This window comes from Pinus tabuliformis, chromosome Q (assembly GCF_031772625.1).
Source record: "Pinus tabuliformis cultivar Carrire ecotype Pingquan chromosome Q, CPIR1, whole genome shotgun sequence".
NCBI lineage: Eukaryota > Viridiplantae > Streptophyta > Pinopsida > Pinales > Pinaceae > Pinus > Pinus tabuliformis.
Window position 1 is genome coordinate 653,843,569 of NC_142296.1, and position 14,498 is coordinate 653,858,066.

The following is a 14,498-nucleotide window of genomic DNA, read 5'->3' on the forward strand; positions in this document are numbered from 1 at the left end:
TGGTACAGACGTATAAAGGGACTGAAGTTGTGTGGCTTCACATATGCAAATTGGGTCGGGAGTCCATCAGATCAGAAGAGTACATCAGGTGGAATTTTCAGTGTTGGGTCTGCAACGATTTCCTGGTACAACATGAAGCAAATATTTGCGGCACTCAGCTCGATAGAAGCATAATACATGGCTGCAAGTCAAGCAACATGTGAGGCGATTTGGATGAAAAAGATACTTGTTGGCTTGTTTGGTTAGATGATGGATCCAACTGTGATTTACTGTGATAATCAAATTTGCATCAAACTCTCTGAAAATCATGTTTTTCACGATTGATCCAAGCATATTGATATCCAGTATCACCATCTATGGGATTGTGTGCAGAGGCAGATTATGTTATTGTAGTACATTCCAATAGAGGAACAAGATGTTGATATTTTGACAAAGGCCTTGTCAAGAGGGAAGTTCGAGTTCCATAAGTGCAGGATAGGGGTGGTTGATAATCCCTTTCTTTCTGAGAGGGAGTGTTGAAAATGTAGAAAGAAAATCTCAGTTTGACCATGCCTTGGTCAAACTAGAAAAAATTTGAATTTCTATTACAACATAAATCTTGGAGGTAGTTAACTAAGGTGACATGGCACTTGTCACTTAGTTAATTCGAGTTGGGGAAGCTTGAGCTGAGTTCAATACGTTTGATTGCTAATTTGTAGAATTCTATTTCAATTAATTTGAGTTATTGTCAGTGAAACTAGTTTTAACTGTCATAAGAACTAGTGGAGGTCAAATTGTGGAAGTGGAACTTTAACCATACTCAGCGATCAACCAATTAACTGATCAATCAATACAAAATAATTGTTGCATGCAGAGAATTTGAGTTACCCAATTGAGAAGGAGATTCCAAGGCAGTGTACTATCAGTGGTAGCATATTCCAATGTGTACAAGTGGTGCATGCAGTGAGAGGAAGGATATAAGGGAATCGTGGAATTCAATAGTGGGAAATTCCTAATAATAGGGGCCAATTTCCCAAAGGAACAATGCAATGAAATAGGAGCTTGGAGGGATTCAAAATTGGCGAAGTGTTGGCCAGAGTCAATCAGTTAGGTAGAGGGATAGACTACACACTTGCAGGGTGTGTTCAAGCTTGAGCAATCATATGTATTTCATCTCTATTCTCCGATTAATGCAATATAGATAGTAAGTAGTTTTGAGTAGTTTTCCCCTAGATAAATCTCCGTGCATGTGTGATGTTTCCTTTTGCATGTCTATGATTTTTGTTCTAGATGGTGAATTAACTTCCGCAGATCAGTAGAGTAGCTTCAAGTCTTGTGATTTAGTAATTTTCAAGAGCAATGTTGAATCTAAACATTAATTTCTACATGATGAGTGGACTAATGATATTTTAGAGAGGTATGAAGCATGTGACAACATATTTCACATCAAATCTAGAAAAATGAGGATATGCATTGGACCAGCCACATTTTTGCATCAAATGAGGCTTCCTTACACTAATTTTTCAGGTGAAGTGACTTACTATGGAATGATGTCAATATTCTATCTTGATTCAGTGCTATGGAATAAACCCTAGCACCTCCACTTTTTTCCCCTCTGAGTTCACCTCTATTTTCTCCATCCTCCAATATATATATATAGCGAGTGAGAAAGAGAGAGAGAGAGCCCAAAGGGAGGCTTCCCTCGTTCAAGGTTGGCATTTTTGCTAAACCCATTTGCTAAACCCATTGTGACTTCTATGCTTAATGCGAAAGGGCTAAACCTTCGAACAAAGCAATGACTAGCATATAACTATACAAATGCCTTACAACATTTGTGATAATAAATTGAAATAACCCATTGAGTTTTATATATACATATACATACATACATATATATACGCATTAACTGTTATACCATAGAAATTCTAGAAATTTTAATAATGAATAACTTGTTACATGCTCTTCTCACCTTGAGGAAAAAGGCAAAGAGGTGCCCAGGACTAGAGTTTTCACTCAAAACAACCCTTTTATGTGAAACTGTAAACTCAATCACAACTCTGGCTCAAAATTTCATGGCATTGATACCAAAAGCACATTAACATTATTTACAAACAACTTCAAAATATGTCACAACGACTAAAATTTTAATATATAAAGGGATGTTCACGAGGACTAACCAAGAAATTGAGACACATTGTCTAACTGTATAATCTGCGGTGTTGGGAATTTTTAATGGAGAAATACCAAAAACCAAATAAAATAAAATTCACCACAGAGACAATGCTCTGTTTACTTTGTCCAGGATCTTTGCAGAAAATCTCTTAAAATCAAAATGACTCACAAGACAGCATTACACAACCACAACATATTTCTATTAATTTAAAACTGAAACACTGATACAAATTCCATCCTCTGTGCAAAGAGGGATTCACAAAACCAACTCTGCTGCTCTCACAGATTTTCTACTGCTGTAGAAATTACAAAAAAAAACTCTATTCTTCAATACCTGAAATCAAAACATTACAATTCCATTTCTATAATGCACTGCTGTGCAATTACAAAATGAGAAACACACTCACGTGCGTAGCCACTCCACTCACTACACTCCAAAAAAAACTTAGTGCGCATGCACCATATATATAAACTACAGCACGTTAAACCATTTTAAACATATGATGTGTATAAAAAAACATATAAAAATATATCGTATATGATATGGTACATATGTCCATAACAAAATTAAACACATGCCCATCACAACAATTAAATGCCTCCACCAATAAACTACCAAAAAACATTAAAATCATAAATTCCACTACGGCAGTCAACGGGAAAGTCATTCATTCCACGCAGAAACTTGATTTGACGTGGGCGGAGGACAACTTCAGAAATCGACGGCTGAGATCGCGCTTCCAAAACACTTGGCTGATCCAACGAGGTTCGCACACCAACCTCCCGCAAACAAAACGACCGTTACCGTCCGGGGAAAGTGGTTTTGCTGTGCTCGTACATGGGACGTGTGGCGGCAAGTGGGTGTGTTCGGAGCCTCCTCCTGCTCGTACAGTTTTCGCCAAGAGCGGTGCGGGGAGACCGGGATGGTTTTCAAAAACCACCGTGCGCTGTTCAAATTAACAATTTAACACTCCCCTTTAATTTTAACAGCCGCACGTTCGGTCATTCCCAAACACTTCCTCAAAAATTCGAAACTCTTCTGAACTAGTGGCTTTGTCAAGATGTCTGCAACCTGTTCCTGGGTCCTGCAATGTTCTAGGACAATTTCTCCATTGTTCGCTAATTCTCTGATGTAGTGAAACCTTGTATCGATGTGTTTCGTTCTCTTATGAAACACTGAATTCTTTGACAAAGCAATAGCCGAGCTATTGTCACAAAAGACCACTGTTGCTTTTGCCTGCTCTTGGCCTAAGCTTCTCAACATCCTTCTCATCCATACTGCCTGGCATGCTGCTGCTGTGGCTGCCACATATTCAGCCTCTGCTGTAGACAATGCTACAATGGACTGCTTCTTAGAAGCCCATGAAATGGCTCCTGAACCCATATTGAAAACATAACCGGAAGTGCTCTTCCGATCATCTACACTTCCAGCCCAATCGCTATCTGTGTACCCAACCAAATCTGAATGTTCTGAGGCATGATATAAAATTCCAAACATTTTGGTACCTTTCACGTACCTCAAAATTCTCTTTGCTGCCTGCCAATGTGCCTCCTTTGGCCTCTCCATAAATCTGGAAATCAAACTAACAGCATACATAATATCAGGCCTAGTTGCTGTTAAATACATAAGGCTGCCCACAATGCTTTTGTACAGGCTAGGATCAAAATCCTTGCTGCTGTCCTCTCTGCTGAGTTTTAATCCCATTACTGTGGGAGTGATTGCTGCCTTGCATTCTTCCATCTTAAATCTGCCCAAAACTTGATTTACATATCTTGCTTGAGATATAAAAATTCCTTTTTCATTTTGATCTACTTCTATGCCTAAGAAGTATCTCAACAAACCCATGTCAGTCATTTCAAATTCATTCTTCATGACTGATTTAAAATTCTCAATAAGATAAATATCATTTCCAGTGAAAATAACATCATCTACATACAAGACAACAATTAAAATTTTACCATCCTTTTCCTTGATGTAGACTGTGGGTTCTCCTTCACATTTGTCAAATTCATTCTCCAATAGATATGAATCTATCCTGCTGTACCATGCTCTTGGCGCTTGCTTCAGCCCATAAAGAGCTTTCTTCAATTTGCACACTTTGTGCTCTTCACCTTTCTTCTCATAGCCGAGAGGCTGTTCCACATAAACCTCTTCCATTAACACTCCATTTAGGAATGCTGATTTCACATCCATTTGGTAGACTTTCCATTTGTTTTGAGCTGCTATGGACAGCACTGCTCTCACGGTTTCCATTCTTGCAACCGGGGCGAAAGTCTCCTCATAATCTCTCCCATACTGCTGCTTGTATCCTTTGACAACCAGCCTTGCTTTATGCCTTTCAATCTTGCCTTCAGCATTGTTCTTGGTCTTGTAGACCCATTTCACACCAATGACTTCTTTGCCTTTTGGTAGCTCAACCAAATCCCATGTTTTGTTTCTTTCTATGGCATTGATTTCCTCATCCATAGCTTCTATCCATTTTCTATCTTTAATAGCTTCTTCAAAATGAATAGGATCATCAACATGACAAAACAAGGCAAATAAGGAATTCATTCCTTCATCATAAATGTCACTTAGATTTCTAAACTTCTTACCTCTTTCACTTGGTGTGCAAGTGCTTGAAGATGCACTTGAGTTTCCTCCTTGTGGTGTGCTTGGAGAAGCACTCTCATTGATCCTCAATGGTGTACCTTGCTGTTCTTGTGTTGGTGCTGCTGTTTGGGGATTCATTTCAGCCACCTCCTCTTCATCTTCATCATGAGACAAACAGTTTTTAATGTTCACTGTTTTCTCTATGCTTCCATCCCAAGCTTCCTCCTCAATGAATTGAACATCCCTGCTGACAAAGAACTTCTTGGTAGATGGAATGTACAGCCTGTAGGCTTTGGATTCATCACTGTATCCAATGAAGATGCATTTCTCCCCTTTGCTGTCCAACTTCCTCCTTAGTTTATCTGGAATGTGTGCATAGGCCACACACCCAAAAACTCTCATGTGGGTGACTCCTTGCTTTCTCCCACTCCATGCCTCTTCTGGCACTTTGTTCATGACTGCCTTTGTAGGACACCTGTTCAAAATATAAACTGCACAATGTACAGCTTCAGCCCAATATTCATTTGGCAAATGCTTTGCCTTCAACATGCTCCTTGCCATCTCCATGATGGTTCTGTTCTTCCTTTCAGCAACTCCATTTTGCTGTGGGGTGTACCGAGTTGTGAATTGTTTATGTATTCCATTTTCTCTACAAAACTTTAGGAATTCATTTGAGATATACTCACCTCCTCTATCAGTTCTCAATACTTTTATGTGCAGCCCGCTTTGGTTCTCCACAAGTGCTTTGAAGTTTTGGAATTTCTCAAAGACTTCACTTTTGTTCTTGAGGAAATATATCCAAGTCTTTCTTGTAAAATCATCAATGAATGTCAAGAAATATACGCTGCCAGCTAATGATGGAGCTTGCATTGGTCCACACAAATCTGAGTGGATAATCTCTAAGGGTGCCTTGGCCCTTATGCTTTTCCCTGATGGAAAACTCTCTCTGTGTTGTTTGCCCAATATACAACCTTCACAAAGGCTGTCCGGCTTCTCTATCAATGGTAATCCCTTTACCATTCCTTTTCTGCTCAATAAGTTTAGACCTCCAAAATTTAGATGCCCGAATCTCAAGTGCCATAACCAGTTCTCATCCTTCGGCACGCTTTGGAAGGCCTCTTGGGTGACTGCTGCCATTTCCCTTTTGTTCTTCAAGTCTGCCCGGATCCGGAGAGGGAACATCCTGTTCCTTGTCATCTTCACTTCAGCGATGCATCTTTTGCTGGGTGGTATATCCATGATGGTGCACACATCATTTACAAAATAAACATTGTAACCCTTTTGGATAAGCTGTCCAACACTCAATAGGTTACATCTCATTCCGGGGACATAGTAGACATCTGCTATGGTTTTCCTTTCTCCTTGCTTTGTAAGTATTTTTACCTCCCCTTTTCCCATAACAGACACTTTACTATCAGTTCCTAGTGTGACCTCTGATTTCAAATTCTGATTTAAGGCTGAAAAGAGGGCTATATTCCCTGTCATATGGTTGCTGCAACCTGAGTCTAAAAACCATATGTCCTCACTATGTGTTTCAGCCATGTTACAAGCTAACAGGACATTTTCTTGACTGCTGTTTTCTCTTGTAACATTTGCATTTTGTCTGCTGTTCATGTCATGTTGTTTCTTTCTACAATCACTAGCATAATGTCCATACTTTTTGCAATAATAGCACTGAACATTAGATTTATCATACCTTTGTCCTTGAGCCTGATACTGATCTCTTTGTTGGCTGCTGCCTTGACCTTGGTTCTGATTTGGATTGCTGCCTCTTCCTTGTGCATTTGCTGTGCTGTTCCTTCCACCTCTGTTCTGGCTTCTGCCTCTTCCTCTTCGGTTTCCTCTTCCTTGACCTCTTCCTCTTCCAAAGGACATCTGGGTCTTGAAGGCTTGCTCAAGGGATGAGTTTTCATTCCTACTCAACCTCTGCTCATGTGTTATCAGTGATGCATGTAGCTCATCAACTGAGTACTTTGAGAGATCCTTTGTCTCTTCAATGGTGGTGACTATGGCATCAAACCTTGAGGGTAAAACCCTCAATATTTTCTCCACTATTCTCCTATCTTCAATGGTTTCTCCATGAGTTCTCATTTGTGTGATTACACCAATCACATGAGTGAAGAATGATTCAATGTTGTCTGATTCCTTCATTTTCAAATTTTCAAAATCCTTTCTCAGCATTTGCAATTTTGCTGTCTTCACTCTCTCCATGCCTTGATAGGCTGTCTTGAGAGTTTGCCATGCTCCATGTGATGTTGTAGCTGCTGCTATCCTTGGGAATATACTCTGGTCCACTGCTTGATACAACAAGACAATGGCCTTTGCATCCTTCTTCCTATTGAGCTTCAGCTGATCCTTCTCTCCCTGAGTTAATGCATTGAACTCAGTTTCATCTGCTGGTTCCTCAAACCCATATTCTACTAGTTCCCATATATCTTGAGCGATGAACAAAGCTCTCATGGTTATAGACCAGTAGTCATAGTTTTTCCCATTAAAGTGTGGGAGCTGGGTGCTGAACATACCCATGCTTGTGCTTGCCATTCCTTGCATCTTGAACTATGGTTTTAAATCCTTGACTGTGTTTTTTTTAAAAAAAAACAACTGACTGTCTTCAGCAATAACAAGAGAAATGCTTTTGGGGAATACCTGAATCCTTCGCTGTCTGAGTCTTCTGTCTGCCTGAGAGGTTTTGCTGCAGCAACAACCTTCTCCCTTCAGCTTCTTTAACTTTTTAAAGAGCCTGGGCCTGCTCTGATACCACTGTTGGGAATTTTTAATGGAGAAATACCAAAAACCAAATAAAATAAAATTCACCACAGAGACAATGCTCTGTTTACTTTGTCCAGGATCTTTGCAGAAAATCTCTTAAAATCAAAATGACTCACAAGACAGCATTACACAACCACAACATATTTCTATTAATTTAAAACTGAAACACTGATACAAATTCCATCCTCTGTGCAAAGAGGGATTCACAAAACCAACTCTGCTGCTCTCACAGATTTTCTACTGCTGTAGAAATTACAAAAAAAACTCTATTCTTCAATACCTGAAATCAAAACATTACAATTCCATTTCTATAATGCACTGCTGTGCAATTACAAAATGAGAAACACACTCACGTGCGTAGCCACTCCACTCACTACACTCCAAAAAAAACTTAGTGCGCATGCACCATATATATAAACTACAGCACGTTAAACCATTTTAAACATATGATGTGTATAAAAAAAACATATAAAAATATATCGTATATGATATGGTACATATGTCCATAACAAAATTAAACACATGCCCATAATCATATTAAAAGGCATGGGACGTATGCCCATCACAACAATTAAATGCCTCCACCAATAAACTACCAAAAAACATTAAAATCATAAATTCCACTACGGCAGTCAACGGGAAAGTCATTCATTCCACGCAGAAACTTGATTTGACGTGGGCGGAGGACAACTTCAGAAATCGACGGCTGAGATCGCGCTTCCAAAACACTTGGCTGATCCAACGAGGTTCGCACACCAACCTCCCGCAAACAAAACGACCGTTACCGTCCGGGGAAAGTGGTTTTGCTGTGCTCGTACATGGGACGTGTGGCGGCAAGTGGGTGTGTTCGGAGCCTCCTCCTGCTCGTACAGTTTTCGCCAAGAGCGGTGCGGGGAGACCGGGATGGTTTTCAAAAACCACCGTGCGCTGTTCAAATTAACAATTTAACATGCGGTTGGTACATAATACTGGTGAAACAACAGCATCAAGTTTAAGTATATCTTGAGGATAAAAATCTGAGAGCAAACTATACCCGGAGGCATTCGAAATGAAAATGTGTTTCATTGCTGGATATAAAGTAATATTAATATTGACAACAAAGTAAATAGAATAAATATTTTCACAGTTTCTCTGCTCCAATAGATACAGAAGTAGTATACAGTAAATGGTTGCAAGACGAAGTTAGATAATCTTTTCCATGTCGCTACAGAACGTAATAGGAAGAAAAAAATCCATAGAGAAAAAATATTGATCACTCTGGATTGAATTTTTTTGCTTCGCGAAAGCTTCAAATAAACAGCAAAGTTCAATAAATTGTATACGTGTTAACAGGAATTAGCACGATACAACTTAAATTGGACTATGTATTGACTCTACGAAACACGTATCAGAAATTTGGTGTAATTCAATACCTCCCAACCATGTGACAGAATATCTAAAACCAAAGCTCACAAGAAATCTGGTACTACATCTCGGCCAAAATGCAAAAGCCACAATAGGAAACCCAACCAGAATCTAAGGATTTATACTTAAAAATTCATACTTGTAATTTTAGTGAACTATTGCTACTGTTAGTCGCTAGAAGCCAGAAGCCTGAACAGCAAGCAATCTAGACTCTGGTAAAGTCATGGTGTTAAATTCAATAAAATACAAGATTAATATTTATTGTCATATTGAAGATATCATATCTGCAGCAAACTCCTGCGAAAGAGTGTTGACCAACCTATGCTTCAATTGGTGATACATGGTCAAGAGTCAAGACTGCCTTCTCAATTATTGCTGCAACTCCTGCATGTGCTATAAAGTTTAAACAAAATGTAAGTAATTTGCAAGAATGTGTAAAATTCACCCGTGAAAGTAATTAAGAACTTACTTTAGTCATATAAATTAATTAAGAACTTAAAACTAATTTAGTCATATAAATTAAATAATTAAAGTTGATAAGTATTAATTTAAAATTAGTTTAGTCATGGTAAAAGTTGATAGGTATTGGGCCTGGAGTAAGCCCTAAAACTGCTTCTGCTTGGCTAATAGCTCGTCTTCCTCGGACGTAAGGAAACAGGTTAACGGCCCAAGACCCAGAGGCATCTGGCAGGAGTGAAAGTCTGCTCCCTTACGCCAGCGGGTTATTTCAGGTGGCGTGGTTTTCCTTGATAACAGTGATGTGTCAACTGACATTCGCGGATAGCAGCCAGAGATGGCTGTCCTCACTGTTGGTTTGACAAACTGAGTTTGATAGGTTTTTCCACCTTTTGAAAAAAAAAAAAAAAAATTGATAGATATTAAAATATTATTAACATAAACATCATAATGCAGTATCATAGCATAAGTTGTATGCAGCATCCAACCCTTGAGTCAAAAATACTGAAAAGAAAACTTGACTCTACCATGTAAATTAAATATCTAATAAATATCAAAACACTACATTATTTACATAAACATCATAAAGCAGCATAGAGTTGGATTCAGCATCCAACTCTGAGTCCAAAAACTGAAAAGAAAACTTGCCTAGTTTGCTCGAAGCAAAAAATGAAGTATCGATTAACGGCACTTCTCAACTGCTGAATTGCCTCACCTTTATAGTAATACGCCTGCTTAACTCCTAGCTTACACAAGTTGACAGGTTATGTGTGTGAACTTTCTGCAGCTACAGTGCCAAGTCCATAAGCTCCTGAATCAGCTACCACAGTCTCTGCTGAATTCGTTCTCCAAGATGAGTCTGCATGAACAGAGCTACCATATGGGTCACTGTGTGCACCTCCATATCCCCTGCTCATTGAGGTATATGGGGTGACCCCTAATCCATGCCCATTGTTTTGTGCTGCATAAGCTCCACTTGAAGCGTAATCAATTTCAGTGACTCCATAGCCATTTGCATAAACAAAATTGCTCCCATTTGACTGACCATTGTCAACTTGAGCAGGGCCCCAGGCTCCAGCCCCCACATAGTTAGTTATACCTGCACTACTTGGGGCTCCATATCCAACAGAACTACCTGTGTTTCCATAGGCCATGACTGCGCCATCCCACATGTTTGTACCTGGAGTAGCATTAGTATCATATCCTCCTTTTCCTGCCTTGCCTACTCCATAGCCAATGGGACCTACATAGCTAATGGGAACTCCTCCATAACTGCTCCCAGTGTTCATGCCATAGCTAGGAACATTGTTTACAAAAGTAGTGTTGCCATAGCTACCTCTGGCTATTGTAGGCCCATATCCCATACCATTTCCATAGCCAGGAGCATTGTACCCAGTGGGTCCATATGTAGGGTAAGCCTCTCCTCCTCCCTGTGTAGTGCCATAACTACTGTTCATGCTAAGTCCATTTCCCACTGCAAGACTTGAGTTGAAGCCATGCCCATAGCTAGCACGAAAATTTCCAGCACTATTTGCAGCGGCACCAAATCTACCTGCAGGAAGCCGAAAATGTCCACTAGAGAGCTCCTTAGGGATTGACCTCTTGACTTCTACCATCTTCCCACTGAGCTCACGAAAGCGCTTTTGTAGAACAATATCCACAGCATCGTCTGAGTCATATGTGATGAAGCCAAATCCTCGAGGTCTTTGGAGGCTTTTGTAGAACAATATCCACAGCATCGTCTGAGTCATATGTGATGAAGCCAAATCCTCGAGGTCTTTGAGTTCCAGGATCATACATTACAACCACATCTATAATTGTGCCAAACTGCTCAAAGTATTTCCTGAAGTCATTCTCAGTGACAGTAGGTGCTAAGCCACCAACAAACACCTTCTTTGTCCTACTTTGACCAGCTGGCTTACGGCCGCGAAAGTTGCTCCTAGTATGCTGTTCATCTCTGGAAATTGCTTTTCTGGCTTCCACCTAAATATTTGACAAAAAAAAATAAAGAAATCTGGGCCACTCATAACATGTAAACAGTATCATTTAGACACATTAGTAAAATATTAAGCACAATACAGTTCAGTATCCTTCCACCTAAATATTTGAAAAAAAAAAAAAATCTGAGCCACTCATGACATGTAAACAGTAATCACAATACAGTGAGCCAATGTTCACCATCTTTCCATCTGGTTAGACTAACATATCAATAAATTGATATTTAATAAACAAAAAGAAAAAACCCCAAGCTACATGGTAAATTAATATTTACCACACAATGACCTTACACACTCATCACTTTACTCCTAAAACTTTCTAATTAATATGATAACCAGCTTACCTTTCTTCCATCGATATTGTGCTTTTTCAAGACAACTCTGTCTGCCACAGCTGGATCTGCAAAAACAACAAAACCAAAACCCCTTGCCGAGCCTGTGACCCTATCTTTCATAATCACTATTTCCAGGACGTGTCCAAACATTTCAAAATAATCTTTGAGTCGATCCTCTGTTGTCTCCCATGATATACCACCAATGAAGAGCTTCCCCTGGTCTGACTCCATAATACAGCACTGCAAAATCTCAAGTTACTCTCATGCAAAGACCAATGACCACACACTAAATACATTTCAATCAAAGATCAAGGCTCGATTGTCAAATTTGAATCATACAGAAACTTCACAATGGCAAAGCCAAATTTTATCATAACACAATTCTGGTAGTTGCCAAGAATTCCATATCATAAAGAATCTTGGGATTACAAACTTAATATAAATGCCGAAAATTTGCGAAGTGACCGTATTATATTACAGTGAATCCAGACTTATTGCCTAAGTAGGGTCTATCAGGAATTCCATTTCAAAGCATAACAAATCCTGGGATCACTAACTACATTGGATATACCAAATGCAGGTTAAGACAACGCGGTAGTCTAACTTTCTTTGGTTTTGGAGGTTTTTTACTCAAATTTGCCTAAAATCGGGAAGGAACTTATTGGAATTACAAATTTGGGTGGCCTAAAATCGGGAAGGAACTTATTGGAATTACAAATTTGGGAAGGACAAATTTGATTTGTGAATTTGGTATAATTTGAATGCCTTCAGATTTTTAAGGCCCTGGATTAACAAGATCCAACCAAAAAAAATTGTTTAGCATATCTCCACTAAAACTCCAAAACATACATAAAATTGTTAGACAATACCTTGAAGACAACAATCTCACTTACTAAATCAAACTATTTCATGCACCAATTACCATGTACCAAAAAAAGTTCCAGGCACCAATTACCATGTTGCAAAAATAGTTCCACAAATATAGTTCCAGGCACCAATTACCATGTCGCAAAATAGTTCCACAAATGGAGACAGTAATATCAGAACAAATAGGGGCAAACAAACATATGCTATGATGTGAAAGAGTTCTCGATTTTTAATTGTGTCAATTTTTGAGTTTCTGGTCATGAAAGAAGAGAAGCATACAAGTTCCTCAGCAATAACGGACTGATATCCCTAAAATGAAATGAGAACTATGTTTTAAAGGTTCCCAGCATGCTGCACTTCACCAAAAAGTAAAGATATCTAGCCATCACAGAAGAAAGGCTTTAAGATGAAAAGGGGAATGCCAGGCATTGAACCAAATGCCCTCTTGCCCAATAAAAAATATGACTTTAATTTTTAACAATTGACACACAAACAAAGAATCCAGTACAAACTAAATCCAATCTACCTAATTCAAAAATAGGCTCAACTTCATGTTCCAATCAAAAAGCCTTTGATTTTGGGTGGCCAAGTGAAAAGAAAATCACCTGAGCATTTAATAGAAACACCGAGAAGCTCGGATCAAGAAGTAAACGCAAGCATGTTAAAATAAATAAAATTCCACAATGAGAATCGAATAATGCCGCCTACGAACAACGCAGAAGGGAATTGAAAGGCAAAAGAATAAAGAGGATTCTTCTTTTTTCACCGCTTGAAATCGAAAAACCAGCAGCTTTCATGATAATAAAATCTGATTCATGAGGTGATTCAGAGAGAACTCAGAGGCTCAAAACTGTACAGTGATCTACCAATCTATTTTGGTTAAACCAGTAGTGGGCATTTACTATCTTGTTTTCCATGAGTGGAATAAGAGAAAGGCGGCACCGGTTCTTAGTAGCTTCGAGTCGAATCTGGATGTTGTTTTTGAAAAGAACGTCGATCTGCAGTAGAAGCATAATCATGTTGAACCCGAGTAGAACTTTTGCAAAATTGGCAGAGAATGAATCGAACAAGTTCATGCAATAAATGTTAACGAATTATTAACAACGCTAAGTTGTAACACTTAAACTCAATCTTAAAAAATTGGGTAATAAGTAGGGAAGGATTTAATGTTTTTAATTGTTTTTTATATACGTGAAAAATTTATTATAATTCAGTTGTTAAATCAGGCCGACAATTCTACCTGGAATAACCTGCTAGTGGTCTGTAAGGGGGCATGATTTCACTCCTGCCATATTCCACGGTCTTGGGCCTTAATCTGTTTTGTTTTCTTAGGTATGAGGAACCGCTATTTACAAGCAATTTTAGGGCATACATTTCTTTTATGTTTTGGCCTAATCAATGTTAATTTTTCAACATAGAAATATTCACTTTTCAAATCTAAAAGAATTTAGATGGGATGAGATCATTTAATAAATTAAAATAAAATAAAAATAGATGTCTTGGAAAAGAAAGAAAAAAGAGAGATGGCATCTAATAAACTAAAATAAAATAAAAATAGAATAAAAATGGTTGTCTTGGAAAAAAAAGAAAAAAAGAGAATATAAAAAAAAGTAATAATTTAGTTTTAAGGTCATAATCATCAAATTGGTGTATAATATTCTTTTGTTTATGGGATAACGAGTCCTCTTTATACAATGATTTGATTGCTAAAGTATAATGAAGTGCACATACTCTACCCCTTTGGATCAACTAGTCTAGATCCATCTTAACCAAAACAAGTAGAAAGATGTTTTTGCTTTGGTCTTTATAATCCCTCTCAATTAAAATAGATTTATGTAATTATTATAATGAAAAAAAAGACTTTGTTGCAGAATCATAATTGAGCCTAAGCAAAAAAGATGCATACCCATCTTCAATTACATTTTT

At 38.4% G+C, this 14,498-nt stretch overlaps 1 protein-coding gene across 1 annotated transcript; it reads right to left on the minus strand.

Annotated features, from left to right (window-relative positions):
- Positions 1–9,869: 9,869 nt before the first annotated feature.
- LOC149221201 (heterogeneous nuclear ribonucleoprotein 1-like) lies at positions 9,870–12,831 on the minus strand. The gene is made up of 4 exons (XM_089382918.1): positions 12,661–12,831; positions 11,715–11,945; positions 11,127–11,356; positions 9,870–11,053 (listed from the first exon to the last, which is right to left on the minus strand). The coding sequence occupies exons 1-4, from the start codon at positions 12,661–12,663 to the stop codon at positions 10,138–10,140; spliced, it is 1,380 nt and encodes a 459-aa protein (XP_089239044.1). The 5' UTR covers positions 12,664–12,831; the 3' UTR covers positions 9,870–10,137.
- Between the last annotated feature and the right edge of the window lie 1,667 nt (positions 12,832–14,498).

Bases quoted from the DNA above. Each gene is read 5' to 3' on its own strand.
- LOC149221201 (XM_089382918.1), bottom strand. The intron at 11,357-11,714 runs GTAAGCTGGTTA...TCAAATATTTAG, and splicing joins ACAATATCGATGGAAGAAAG to GTGGAAGCCAGAAAAGCAAT. The intron at 11,054-11,126 runs ATATGACTCAGA...TGGCTTCATCAC, and splicing joins CGAGGATTTGGCTTCATCAC to ATATGACTCAGACGATGCTG.